The sequence below is a fragment of the Apis laboriosa genome, unplaced genomic scaffold, assembly GCF_014066325.1.
Source record: "Apis laboriosa isolate Shangri-la unplaced genomic scaffold, ASM1406632v1 scaffold5_cov152, whole genome shotgun sequence".
Classification (NCBI taxonomy): Eukaryota; Metazoa; Arthropoda; class Insecta; order Hymenoptera; family Apidae; genus Apis; species Apis laboriosa.
The window spans coordinates 5,018,937-5,033,571 of NW_025223857.1; the positions used below are offsets into that span (position 1 = coordinate 5,018,937).

General features: G+C 42.8%; 2 protein-coding genes across 2 annotated transcripts in view; one reads left to right on the forward strand and one right to left on the reverse strand.

The window, feature by feature from the left end:
- Positions 1-12,413, reverse strand: part of LOC122717855 (A-kinase anchor protein 17A-like) — a 68,714-nt gene extending 56,301 nt beyond the window's left edge. Inside the window, exon 1 of the mRNA XM_043942309.1 lies at positions 11,987-12,413. The gene's annotated coding sequence lies outside the window, so the exon portion shown is untranslated. The remainder of the gene's footprint in view (positions 1-11,986) is intronic.
- Positions 2,213-3,175, forward strand: LOC122717859 (transcription factor sox-3-like). Its single transcript, XM_043942312.1, has one exon. It carries the CDS (start codon positions 2,213-2,215, stop codon positions 3,173-3,175), a length of 963 nt encoding a protein of 320 aa, XP_043798247.1.
- Positions 12,414-14,635: the final 2,222 nt, after the last annotated feature.

Here is a 14,635-nt window from a genome sequence, read left to right on the forward strand (position 1 = left end):
CGCCGCTTCGGCGAGCGCCATCGACGATTTTTTTAAACAGCAACGGATTTTGATAGCAGTTTTATTCCCGCGGATTCTCGCTATTATTACGAGGAGGACAATAGGGACGCAGCGATACACGATCTACGTACGAGTAAAATTCAGTGTACGAAACTCTTTAAAAATAATATTTCCTGAAATATTTCCGCAGAATCTTTCTTTGTAACGATAAATATATACATATATATAAATATATATATATATTAAACGGGAGGGGAAAAAATTAGCCCCGTTTGTTACGATCCCACGATACACGGTAGTATAATAATAAAGATCGTTAAGTTTGGAACGAAAACGGAATTGCCGAGCATGGTCGACCGCTTCGCTAGCAAAATGCTGGAGGAAGCTTAATCGATTATTCGAAAATCGAAGTAAAGAGACACCGCGGCGTACGCGCCTTCTCGGGCACAAAAGCACAAACGACTAATGCAGTTCACCGATGGAGAGAGAGAGAGGAGGAGGAGGAGGAGGAGGAGGAAGAGAGGGAGGGAGAGTCAGGAGCTTTTATTCGTTCGCATTGCTGAATGTCCTTTGGGAGCAGAGGGCGCGGTGAGTCGAGATTGGGAAAGGGGCACCGCTCGCTCCTTTCGCCGCTGTTGCTTTCCATTCTAATCCAAGTGCCTGTCGTCGAGAGATTTTTTTCCATTGTTCCTCAGATTTCCCACAGGAAAGGAACGGGCAGATTTCAACCCCATCGTTGTTTTTAAGGGGACGGGAGAAGGACGGCAATACGCGAATTCTGATTAATTACTCGACAAAACGACCCCCCGCCCCCCTCCCTCCCTCCCTCCCTCCCCCTCTTCCTGGATTAGTCGGCTGGCAAAGAATACTGGTGTGTTGATCATATTCAATTTCGTAATTGTGTCGGATCATTGACTCGATTGAACGACGATTGTTTATACACGTGATACAACGATTATTAAATTACGAAACGTAATTATCCAAGCTTCGTAATTTTTTTAAAAGTAATTCTGTCCCAATTTCAAGAGAGAAAAAAACTTTCAAACTTGTCTTGAATAAAATCAAAGGGATAATAAATTTTCGAATCTTGCCCTTTCACAGAAAATCACGCGCAATTTGAGCTCGATTGTTCACGAGATAAAAACGATTCTTCTTCGAATGGATCGAAGATCCTCGAGCTCGTTGACCAAGAATCCTCCGCATCGTCGTCGTCGTCGTCGTCGTCGTAGACGGGACGAGAAAGGGGATGGAGGGGGATGCAAGCATAACCAATTATCGCGCGATATCGCGCCGCCGTTGGCGTGCAAAAGCAGTACAGCGAACAGAGGTAGTCAATAACGGGGCAGCCTATACGCTATTTGTACTTCATCGTATCGAGGTAATCGATAATAATAATTGCAGCTCGCGGTCTCCGAGGCAGCGGCACCATCGGCAGCCCTCCTCGCAGTTGAGCCACGGCGCGGTATTATAGAGGGGTTGCTCGGTGTTGGCCCGGTCGGTGTGTCGGTGTTCGCCTATAGTGGGGGGAGAAAGGGTAGAAAAGGTAAGCACGCACCGAAGCGACCTCGACGAATGGCGTGAAGAGGGTCGGTTCGTGGGCGCGGCGTACGACGCTCTGCGTCGGTTCCGCCCTCCAAATCCAGGCGAACGGAGACAGTTGCGAGGGTAGAAAGAGAGGGAGAGAGACAGAGACGAAGAATGGATCCCTCCAGCAGGTCGCGGACCGGTCCTACGGGCAGTCCACGCTCAGTCAACACCGGTACTCCATTCGAGTACGTTCGACTATTTGCGACGCTCACTTGCACCCAAACGAAGGAAGACTTGGTCTCTTGTGTGTATTTTCCCTTCTCTCTCTCTCTCTCTCTCTCTCTCTCTCTTTCTTTCTCTCTTTCTCTCTCTCTCTCTCTTTCTCTTTCTCTCTCTCTCTCTCTCTCGCCCATATGCCGTATGTCGTAATCCCGTAATTACCGTGTCGCAATTTCCAAGGAACGGATTATAACAACACAACAAGGGGAATGTAAGAATTTATCGGATATTGAATGAACGTGAGGAGGAGAACTGTCAGCGAGCGCGATACCCGCTCGCTAGTGAGTGAAGTTCGACGGAAAATCGAATATTTTGTGCAAAGTTACGTAAAACGACACGTCGAAAGGTAATATAAAAATAATAAGGAAAAATTAAATCGAGAAATAGTGAGGGGGAAAAGGCAAACATGTTGAACTCTCATCAGCAACATCCCGGTTATGGATTCCTCTCCGGTATGGATCTGCACACGGTCCACCACGTGGGCCAGGACATGAACGTGGCCAATCAACCGTTAGCAGCGTCCCAGGAGCAACACATCAAGCGGCCGATGAACGCGTTTATGGTGTGGTCGAGGATACAGCGGAAGAAGATAGCCCTGGAAAATCCTAAAATGCACAACTCCGAGATATCGAAGCGGCTGGGCGCCGAGTGGAAGCTTTTGTCCGACACGGAGAAGAGACCGTTCATCGACGAGGCGAAACGTCTCCGCGCGATGCACATGAAGGAGCACCCGGACTACAAGTACCGTCCACGAAGGAAGCCGAAGGTGCCCGTTTCGGTGGTTCCAGGAGCGAAGACCACTTCCATGAGCCCGGCTGGCTTCCCCAGTTTCCCTCTGCCGCCATATTTCGCCGCACCTGCCGCCCCGGTGTCTCATCATCATCATCACCCTCACCCCCTCGATTATCCACCTCTGCCGTCGTACTTTGGCTCCGCCTTCGATGCCGTCCACCTGAGCAAGCTGGTGGCTGGTGGCGGTGGAACGGGGTCCTCCGCGTCGGGCAGCGCGGCCGCCGCGGCGGCAGCGGACGCGGCCAACAACAACGCCGCTTCCGCCGCTGCCGTCGTGAACAGCTTCTACTCGGGCTTCTACTCGACGCCGACCACACCAGGCAAAGCGTACCCGTCAACGGCCTCCCATCTCGGCCCGCTCTTCCCCCCTGGACACCACACCATGGCCGCCAACGCGCCTCATCCACCCCTCATGTTCTCGTCGTCGACGACCGGGTCGGGCAGCGGCGTGACGACCACCAGCAGCCCGGCAAGCAGCCCGAGATCCACTCCATCGTCCCAACAAGTATCCACGGCAACGTCATCGACCACGCTGGATCTCGAGCAACTGCGTCGGCCAGTCTCCGTAATATTCTAGATCGTCCGAATCGTCCGTCTGTTACAGATTCCAATGAACGTTGATCGTGAATGATCCAAGTTTCGTGCTCGTGAAACGAAATTGGAAGATGATCCGTGGTGTACGAATAGGGAACAGGTAGAAGGGAGGGGCGGGAAGAAGGAGAGTTCAGACTCGAGTTTATATATATATAGGAGATTCGGAAATCGAGCATTCCAACGAGCAGATCTAGTTTTTAATATAATATATCGATATTTTAAATATCGTAAACGTGTAGTATCTTGTCGAAGTACGCTCTTCTCGTCGTTTCTTCGGCAAAATCCGTGGACATGCTCCTTGTGCGTTCTATCGAGAAACAACCATCATCGCATATGGTGTGTATCGGCGTGCGGAGATCTGACGAACGGGGAAAATTCTGTGGGAATTTTTTTTTTTTTTTCTTTGCCTTCGACGAAATTAGCTATGCCGCGGACTAAATGGGGAGGGGGGGGGGGGAGGGGAGGGACATGGCGATTTTCAAGGCCGATTCATCGATCGATCGAGGTTGTCGTGAAAGGCTTGCCGGCAACCACGCGGATAATTGAATTAGCATATTAATGCCCTGGAACAAAAGAGCCATTTAGAGCCTGGTTTCGTTTTTGTTTTATTAAAATGGGTTTCATTGTGCGCTACGATGTTCGGTGAATAGATCCTCCTCCCTCGTGGTGATAATCTGTATTGTTTCCAAATAATGTTTTCTAATTACGGATGTGCCTTTTATATGATTTTTCTCAAAGGACAAGGACACGAGCGATAAAAAATTCTGTTCATTTTCGCATGTACGATATCGATAATTTATCCTTATCTCAAAAAAAAAAAGCTAGAAGCTTTTAAATGAAATTAAATTAAAATTAAAATTTCTTGAATTTCGTGGTACCATGATTTTGAGAACGCGTTCTTGGATCATAGAATTGATTTCTGTGCGATAAGGATAAAATCGAAATTGGAAACACTTTTAACATCCGTATTAACGTGTTCGAGGGTCTGTTTCATTTTTATCTGGAACCTTACGAGCTATCGTTCTTACTTTATCTCGATTTCGAACAACTCGGCTCGCTCTGAACGAAAAATCCCGATTGATTTTGCACCCCGATGCAGATCCCGTTGCTTATCGTTCGTCGTAATGTATCATTTTTACGAATGTAAATAGTTCGTAACGATAGACGATTCGCGTACGTTAAAGAACGAGCCGAAATTTAGCTCTGTAGCTTCTAGAAACTAGTTTTTTGTCGGGCAATGATGGCTCGTATCATATTTCATATTGTTATTGGTAAAGTGAGTTTCCTCGACCGTTCTCGACTCGACCACTCGAAAATTTAAGAAATTTTTTCGCGAATAAATGTGTTTAGAAAAATATTCGTTGAATATTCGTTGAATATTCGTTGATTAACGAAGTTCGCGAGTAGCAAAAGATTATTGCGTATTTCGTCCAGGGCACAGAACGAGGTTTAATTTAGAAAAAAAATTAAATCGAATTTATGTTTTATGTATAAAGAGAATGTACGACGTACAGAAAATGGTTCGAGAAATTGATTTATTAATTGAGGACGCTAGCACGCGTTAGCAATGAACGATCAAACCTCAACGATTTATATTATTTAATTGCATATATAATTTATTGTATAATTAAATTGTATATTTATATTTAAAAAAAAGTGATGGAAAATTTTTTTAAAATATACATATGGTTAAAAAAAAAATTTCTTGAATTGTTTTACGTTCGTTGTTTGTTATTATTTTATTAAGCTCTTCTCGAAAGCTTCTGTTTTTTTTCGCCTTTTTTGTTGGTATATAAATCGGATCAATTGTTAACTGTGATTTTGTTAGGCCGTAATAATCGCATTTCATCAAATTTCTTCGCGTTTGAGTCGAAACCTGACATTACACATTGTACGTGTTTTCTTTCTATTTAAAAAAAAAAAAAAAAAAGAAAAAAAAAGAAAAATGACAAATATCACAAGTAAAACCACAAAAAAAAAATTATATCTTTTATATTTATTAATAATTATGTTTATTAAACCCTTGAAAAAGGGCATTCGATATTGTTGCATCGTGAATAGAATCATTTGTATCGTGTCTGATATATTTATTCGTATTGCTGTTTTTATTTAATTTTTATCGCATTTATTGCATTATTATTATCTCCCCTCTTTTTCTTTGTGATTTTTTATTTTCATTTCTATTTCTATTCTTTTCATTTAAATTGCCTTGTAATCTAATTTATACGCAGCATGTAAATGAAGCATGTACTATATAAAATATATTATTATTATTATGTATAAATGTTATTCAGATAATTATTATAAAAGACGCTATAAAAGGAACGAAAACCAAAAAAGGATGAAAGAAACATAAGATTGTCAACGTGGTCATGATAAAATAAGTTATACATATACATATACATTGTATACATATGTACGTGAGCATGAATGTGTTTAAGCCAGATACAATTAGTATTCCATTATGAATGAATTGTTATTACTTGTTTGTATCACGATCGTGTGTAACGCGTCCATTCGACGCGAACGATGTTTGTTGAACGATCGATCGAAATTTCACGTGAGCGGATTTCATTCTAAAAAAAAAAAGAGAGAGAGAGAGAGAAAGAGAGAGAGAGAGAGAGAAATTAATCGTGATCTAACGAACAGAGAAAATTTATCACAGAAAACGACCGATGAATTGTCAAAATAAAAAAAAAAAAAAAAAAACAACGTATCTTGTCATATATGTGCAAATATTTATTATTATCAACGAATCAAAGTAATAAATGACTCTATCAATTTCATTAATCAACCTCTTCCCATCATTTCCCATCTTGGATCCGAATCCAATGAATTAAACGTAATAATTACCTCGTAATAATCAACGTGCCTAATTGAACAAAAAAAAAAAATTTCGAAATAAAATGAGAATCGTCTAAGATTAATATATCCAATCCCGTTGTAAATAGTAGTATCCCTTATCGCGCAACATCGACTGTCCCTTAAAAGTTTCTCATTTCGATCGGAGTGTTGCCATCGTCGTACGAAGTGAAAAAGATGGATATTCGATCGAGTGAGGGGCGCGGGGAGGTTCCCCCATTTCGAGATCCGTGCAGATCGATCGAGTGTCAGGTATCCAATGAATCCAAAGCGATCCGGGAATCGAGATCCTTTCGACGAGGAGACGGAAGGTTTCGCACGGCGAAACGCGCCAGCTGCATGACAATGGGGCCAAAGAGGCGGCCCAGAGAGAACGAAATTCGTAACCTCGAATTTCCTTGCGACATAGGAGAAGCCGGGGCGGCCATTCAAAGCCACCGGCCAGCTTAAGGGAAAAGAGAATGGAAAATATAAAGCGAGAAGAAAGCCGGGAGACGTCAGGTTCTCGTCAAAGGGCCACTCTCTCGTCGTGTAACACCCTTCCCTGTACCACCTATACAATTATAAAATATAAAAATTTTTTTTTTCTTCTTCTTCTTCCTCTCTCTCTCTCTCTCTCTCTCTCTCTCTCTCTCTCTCTCTCTCTCTCTCTACGCTCGTTCGGTCGGTGCATTGAAAAAGTCTCTCGTCCCGAATCGGTCGAAGGTGACCACCCTTTGCTTTCATGGGGCACAACACGAGGCGGAAGGTGGGAGAGGGATGGAGAGTCGATCTCCTTGTTCAACGTCACCCCAATGGGCATTGCGTTTCGCTATAACTACCCTCTGTTTAGACGCCAATTGTATTTGGCGCGGGGACCTTTTCACTCTTTTCACCCTGAAGAAACCCCACTGGCTCTGTTGGCCCGTTTCCTCGGTAGGGTGCGCACTTTCCTCTCTCTTTTCTCTTTCCGCTTCTCACTGGGTAGGGCCTCGTGTGTACATTACACGCGCTCTTATGCGTTCTCGCGTACCGATAACGGAGCGCCAAACTTCTTTTCCCTCTCCCCTTCTCGACCGCCCTTTTTAGTCGCTTCGCAAATCGCCTCCTTCGATTCTGACCGCCTGACCACTTTCAACGAAAAGCGAAAAGTTCGAGATCTTTCGATGTTGACGTAGAGAGTCTCGATTTTGGTATTATAATTAGTTTTATTATCTATTTATTTCGCCTCGCGAATAAATTTTATAATCTTTCGAATCGAAAATAGAGTTTGAGTTTGAATTCGACTCGAACGAAGAGGATTATAACATTTTCCAAACTGTATACCGGATAGAAATGATCTCATGAAACAACCCCTGGAGGTCACAGTTGCGCCGCAACTTCAACCCTTACGTAGCCCAGCATCCGTTGCCGAAAAGTCAAAAGAAGAAACTGACATAGGCCGAGCCTCGAACTAACGGGAAACAATCCACGGGATTGAGAATCGAGAGACTAGGGTGAAAAGAGGTTGGGAAGAAAAGCATTATCGGGACGAAAGTGGGGCCGGTCAGGCCCCTTTAACGAGATCATTGTCGGCGATGACTGGGTAGGCAAAAGTGTTTCAACGTACAAGCACTCGATTCCCGTTCCCATTGTTCTCCTCGAACGGGTTGAAACAATGTCCACTCGGACACGAGAACCTTCTCCTCCGGATGATATAATGCCGTTAACTGTTTTCGCGATTGCTGGACCCTGCCACTCCACGTCGCTATCGTAAATGAAAAAGTGGCATCCTCGACCGGGTTTGGGGAGATCGAGAAAAGATCTCCTTCATCGTGAGAGGGTGGTACACGTTTTCTCAATTCGTTTCCTCTTGACTCGGTCTCATTATTGAAGCGTCGTTCTTTGTATCTTTATACCATTGTCGACAGCGTTCATTGGACATTTGGTCGAAATGCAGTTCGTGAAATCGTGATACGAAGCTGGCATATATATATATATACGTTGGAGCCGCGACATATGCCACGAGAGTTACGACCGCGAGAGGAACAATTTTCAATAGAGAACCGTACCAAGAGATCGTTACGAGTGGAACTGGCTTCACGGCGGGATGATTAGTTAATTAAATGTCGGCGAAACGATCCCGTGCTCGAACCGCAGAATCCGTTTCGCGTTCGTACAAAGGTGTACCAAGGACGTTTGCAGGGAAAACCGGAAGCCACTCCGGTGCGGTTGAGGCTGATTGAAAAAGACGATGTCACGTGCTCGTTCCTTACGCCACCCCTTTTTCACCGCTAATGGATGTATTTCACTTTTTAACGTGCACGATGGAATATTGTGCAACGATTCGGTACCGGTGCTGCCATGGAGAATTTGCAATATTTGAATATTGAAAGGTTTCTTCAGGGAATGTTTTTTGCAATTTTAGAAGTCTTATAACTTCGATTTTAACTCTTTGAAATCATCTTTCTGATGATACTACTTTTGAAAATAGTTTTGGTCTTTTGTAATATTCTTTGGATAATATTTCATGCAAATCCATGGAAGAAAAATGAATAGAAGAATACGATGTTGCACGTGCGTTAGTACAGTGATAATCATCACAGGTGTCGCGATCAGACACATTTTGGGCATACTCCGCTTTATAGCAATTGCTTTATAACTCAAAAATTCTAATTTTTCAGATATTAATATAAGAAAGAGAGAGACGCATAAAAGATCGAATATTTGTCAAAGTAAAGTAGATACTGGACAAATTTAATCACAGGTGTGAGAAATTCGTGTATAACTTAAATAAAATAACATATAAAACCTTGAAAACTAAAGAGTTGGAACGATATAATTAACTAATGCATACTGCCTAAAAATATTAAGGGATAAAAAAGCGAAAAGTTTAGCCAAGAAAGGGTTAAGGGAACGTGTCGCATCGGATGTCTCTCGGCCGAGCAAAACTTTCAAAACCCCTTTTCCCCATTCAAAACGAAACTCCACGAACGAGAACTTCCGAACTAAATAATTAAGAAAACCACTTAGGTGGCCCTCTGTGGTGACACCCATAAAGGGTTCGACATTTATCAAGCGGCAGGCCGCTTTGCCATCGACTCGCCGATTGTCCCGAGGCGCGTTCGAATAGAGTCGTCGAAAACGCGCGGAAAGTCGGGGGCTTTCGACGAGTTTTCGGCCTTGTTTCCACGAGAGAACGCCGTGAAAAACAAGCCTTTCCCATTTCGAACAATGGCCGCACCGCCTTATTCCCGCGTGAATTTCTCAACTTCTTCCGCGCGACTGTTCTCCAACCGGGGACAATTATTTTCGAGCCCTAGTGTCGCTTGAAAACGACAATCGAATTTATTCCGTGGCAAGAAGTTTTCCCCGGTGAAAAGGAGAGAAGGGGGGGAGGAGAGGAGGAAACGTGGAATAATATATTTTTTCCTCTCCTCCCCCCTTGAAAAGTCCACGTTCGCGACCGAGAATCGCGTGAAACACAATCCGATGAATCGCTCGAATAAATTGCGGGTAAATTGCATTCAACTTGTGTCAATGCAACGCAAGACGTCGTGGTAACCGTTCCAACCTTGGTCATAGATCCGCGAGAACTGCGGGGAACAATGGTCGAAATTCACCGGCCACGTTTCCACCCCAGTTTTTATCGTGCATACAAAATCTTGGGGACAAACGATTAAAAAAGACTTTTCATGCTTCTACAAATTGTGTAAGAAAAATAGTATTGTAACGTTCCGATATTTTTACGCTCCGTTCGTAAACCGCGCCAACGTTGCATCGCATAAAATCAAGGGAACAACGAAAACTTCTTTTCATAACCGCAAACACCCTAACAACGAAGGAGAAAACCATTGCGAAAGAAGAGAAAGAAAAAAAAAAATTGAGCGTATTATTTAAATATATAAATTCGAACGCCATCTACGGCAGCCTACGCTATTAACTCATCGTTTCGAATAACGAAAACTCCTCGAAAATCGGCGCATAATTAAAAAAAAAAAAAAAAAAGAAATATTACTCGACTTGCTGTTACGCGAGCGGTAACACAATGGGTGGCATGGTTATAATAAACATGGCTCGCAGTCAGCGGCTTCGTAAAGATTTCGCGAGCGTTTACACGCCACAAAACGATGCTTTTTCCTTCCTCACTAATTTCTTCCCGGCGCAGGGGAACCAGCCGGTTTATACGTCCCTCGCCCGGCAATCCGTTTTTCCCTTCTGCACGAGGGCCCTCGTGCGACCATTTACGGGATATCTGCCGCGTATCAAGGAGGGCCTTTCATCCGGGGATGTCGCAGCGAGCTCTGCACGAAAGTCGGGCGATGCAATGGCCACGTCAAGTGCGTCGGGATGAATGCGAAACCCGTTCCAACCGCGTTTCTACCGACAATCAAACGCAGCACGATAATTTTCACCGGTGCCGCTCGCGATCCATACGAGGCAACCGTTGGTCGGAGCGAGACAGACGCACGAGACCGTTCAAGAGGAAGACGAAGACGCTACGGGGGGGAGGGGAGGTGAATGAGGGTCGCGCGATGCGGAGAGAAGAGAAAGGGAAAGAGAAAGGGATGGAGACGGAGGAAAGACACATTCTCTGTGGACACTCGCGGTTCTCGACTCTTTCGGGAAACGCATCATCCCTTGACCCTCGACCGCGGGGGCAGAGAAAGGAGCTCGTGAATGTAAACCTTTTAATGGCCTCTGCACCGGGACCCTTTTGAGAATTCCGCTTGCTTTTTTTTTCTTTTTTCTTTTTTTTATGATGAATAATCGCGACAGAAACCGCCTATACGCACATCCGCGCGTGTGTCGTGGATACAGCGTGAAAGATCAACGATGAGGTTACCGTTGGAGAGAAAATGAACCGTATCGTTCTAGAATTCGAATGGAGAATCTATTTTATATTAAGAGGAGAAATATATTTCTTTTTTTCTTTTTTTTATAATGGATAGTTCCAGAAAGAGGTACGCGAGAAATAATTTTCTATTTATTATCCGATTTTTTTAAAAATATAAGAAAATTAACGAGGATGGTGTTACCAAGATTATAATGTAAAACCGAATGCAATTAATAATGTAGTATTACAGAAAACGAGCGTTTAGTTCGTGAAAACGGCACTATCGACGAACAGCACTGTGCCGGGATCGCCCTTTAACCGTATAAAGCTTTGAAAAAACATTCGAGGGTTCGCGCATAAATGTTTCTTTCAGCATTATCGGTGCTCGGTGAAGAAAGGGGAGAGCCGAGGTGAGCTTGGTTTCTCGGCACTTGAAAAATATCGTCGCGAGTCAAGATTCTGCCCGGGCTTTGGCATAATATGACCGAGGTTTTCGAGTGGTCCGTGGGTTCTTGCCTTCTTTCTCGCTCTTTTTTTTCACCCTCCTCTATCCCTTCCATCCCGCTCGCCCTCGGCCTCCTTTTCTAATTCCTTCCTTTTTTTCGAACGCCATTATACCTCCGTTCTTACATTTTCGCGATGTCGAGTGCGTACAGGCATTGACCTTTGCCCCCACAAATGAAAACGCGAGGGGGTCCTTTTTCTCCTTTCGAGTGGGTCATACTCTATGGAGAGGCACCGTGTTCCATCGTTGTGATACCACGCTTTTGTCAGTATTACATCGAACTTTTTATTTTACAACGCTAAAGAGAGGTTAGAGAATCGTACGCTTTTCAACTGGTTTCACGGCGATTTGTTATTTTATATATCGTGATCTTTGGATACACACCCCCATTCTGCGTGTTTGATTACTAAGACTACGATAATGAGTTGCTGTATCGCGAAATATTTTCGATTAGATTTTTTATTCGATTTTCAATGATAATCGATAGTCGTTATATGTTTAATTATATTTCCGGTTTAATTAGAATAGTAATTCGTATAAATACGTATATGAAATTATTTACATAATTCAATAACGATTATTTTAATCGTGCAATGCTAAAAATGTTAAAAATAATTAAAAAATAAACTTACGTATATGTTTGAAAAATAGCTCCCATTCCGCCATCTATGTCTCATTAACAGCTAGTCGATTTCTTTTGCTTCATACACACACACACTCTTACACGTAAATATCATTCATACTTCAAATCTCTTTGAAATTCCTAATTATAAATTTCTAATGATAATTTTATAAAAGCCTTCTACGATTAAAATTCAAATCAAATAATCTAACATAATTTCAATCACGTATTATTCACTCATCGATTGAAAAGGTTAACTACGCAATAAGTCATTTCCCGTGATATACAGTTTATAATACATTAAAATTGACTTTAATCTATCGCAATCAAGAATATTTTTAAATAAAATTATACACAAAATATATTATTGCCACATTTTTATAACGATTCAATCAAACAAATAATTATTCACGACGATCAAGAACACCTTGCACGCGAGAACGTGAACGGACACTCGTATCCAACTTCACACTGATCGATTCGCGCGTTCGATATTCTCGGTCGATTCGTTAACGAGAAGAAGAATCACGTTGTTCCCGCAAAGCGCTCTGAGCGGTCTCGTGAAAGTCATTAGTCCTGTGAAAGCGTACACGGAAAGAGTGTTACTTCTCTAACGCGAGTGCGGGTGACAATAATGATTAGAAGTGGCTCTCGCAATGGCAGCCTCTCTCTCGAACAATAACGACGGGACGCCAGTGAATAAAGAGGCAGCCCCTGTGCAGCACCGATTTATCCATTGCGGTTAAAACCAACGCTCCACCTTCGAGATTGCGGGAGGGTATGGACACGTACTGGTAAGTACCATTGCACGCATATAATCACACGTGTATTCTTTTGCACCCGATTATATCGCATACAATCACCAGCGGCTACGCAAACCTATATTTATTTAGCAGCTGTTGCCAAAATGCGTTACAATGAAAATATCGCCCCGGTGAGAAAATGCGAGCTTGACAGCAATTCTTTTGTGAGTTTTGAAACGACCTCTGACGAGCAATCGTGTCGCGTAACGTTATTTGAAAACGTTTAAACCTTTACTTTCGAGCTAAAATTCTTTTCTCGTGGATTTAATACGTGGATATAATAAAGTAATTCATTGTGAATTTGAATTATATAGAAAATTGAACTCGATGTAAATGTTTTGTCCTTCTGTTTCTTGAAATGATTACTACGCAGAATGTTGCGTCGTATATAAACATTCGAAGAACTGTAGAGCGAGAATTTTTTCTCTCGATTTAATACGTAAATATATGAGCAATTCATTGTACACGCGAGGCATACGAAGAATTTTTTCCTTGTTTCTTCTGTGGTATTCAAAACAAATATGTGTCATTTAGAAATTTATGAATTTCTGCAAAAGAATATACGTGTACACATAAATATATAATAAGATGATAAAATATGAACAATAGAAACTCATTTTTCGTCTTCTTAATTACTTTGCTGATCGATATATTATAATTGTCAAGACTTGTTATATAAATACGACTTGATCTCATTCAATTAACATTACGAATAGCATTTATGAACTATCGTTATTGTAACAATACAAAATCACGTAAGAGTTTCTATTGTAAATTAATTATCATTAAGTGACACAAATTCTTAATTACGTCAAAGTATAAAACCGACGACGCCATATTTTTCTTTGGCGCGACTTACGAATTCCTTATCCCATCTCAAATTACATAATTTAAATAATTATTCCATGTCAACTTGAAAAAAACAGAATAAAAATTTTATAACAAAGAATTCAATCAACGATTGTATGGGGGGAAACAGTGTGTTCCGAAAATTCGAACCGGAAAGTATTCGCGACCGACGATGCGATTATTAATGGCTTGCGATAGACGATTAATAAAGCCGGAGGGGTGGGGGGAAAAAAAAGTATTCGCCGGTAGGAAAAGCGATGGCGGGAAAAACAGCCGGTGTATTTGGCGACTAGTTGTCCATAAGCCTACACAATTTACAATAGCATTGTTCGCGACCGGCCAGGACCACCGATGATTTATCGAAAATCGTCATTCTGTTCGGTGAAAATTCCTGACTCCCCCCTTCGATGGTGGGGAGGGGAGGGGGGGATGCCTAACAATGAGCTGCTTGTCAACGTCGGACAAATTAATCGAATCAGTGCGCGGATTTACTGCCGTCTACCCCCGTAACCCCTTCTCGCCCCCACTCTATCCCTTGTACACGTTCTCCAGTACCCCTCTCTTTTACTCCACCGCCAAAAAAATGTATATATATGACAGTGTGTCTCCTCGCTCGTTTGAATGCGAATAAATGGCGCTGTATGATGACGATGGGTACGGTGGTTACGGTGAATGGCTTTGGCTGGGACGATGGAGAGGGGAGATTGAGAGAGATGGACGTAGGGGCACGCACACGGACGCGAGAAAGAGATGGAAAGAGGGAAGGGAGAAACACGCAGAGATCGTAAAAGCGTATGTTTTGTCTCCGATTGTGCGGCGATGATTGATGATGCGGTTAATGGTATTTTATTAGAGACACTTTGGAGGGTCAATAGACAACAGGCCTCGATGAATAATAACTCTGTTACGGCATTACTTATTAGGATTACTCGGCGACGTTGTTTCTTCTGTTGCGATCATTAGGATGCTCCACGTCTCGGTCTGCGTCTTTATTTGTTACCGGATGG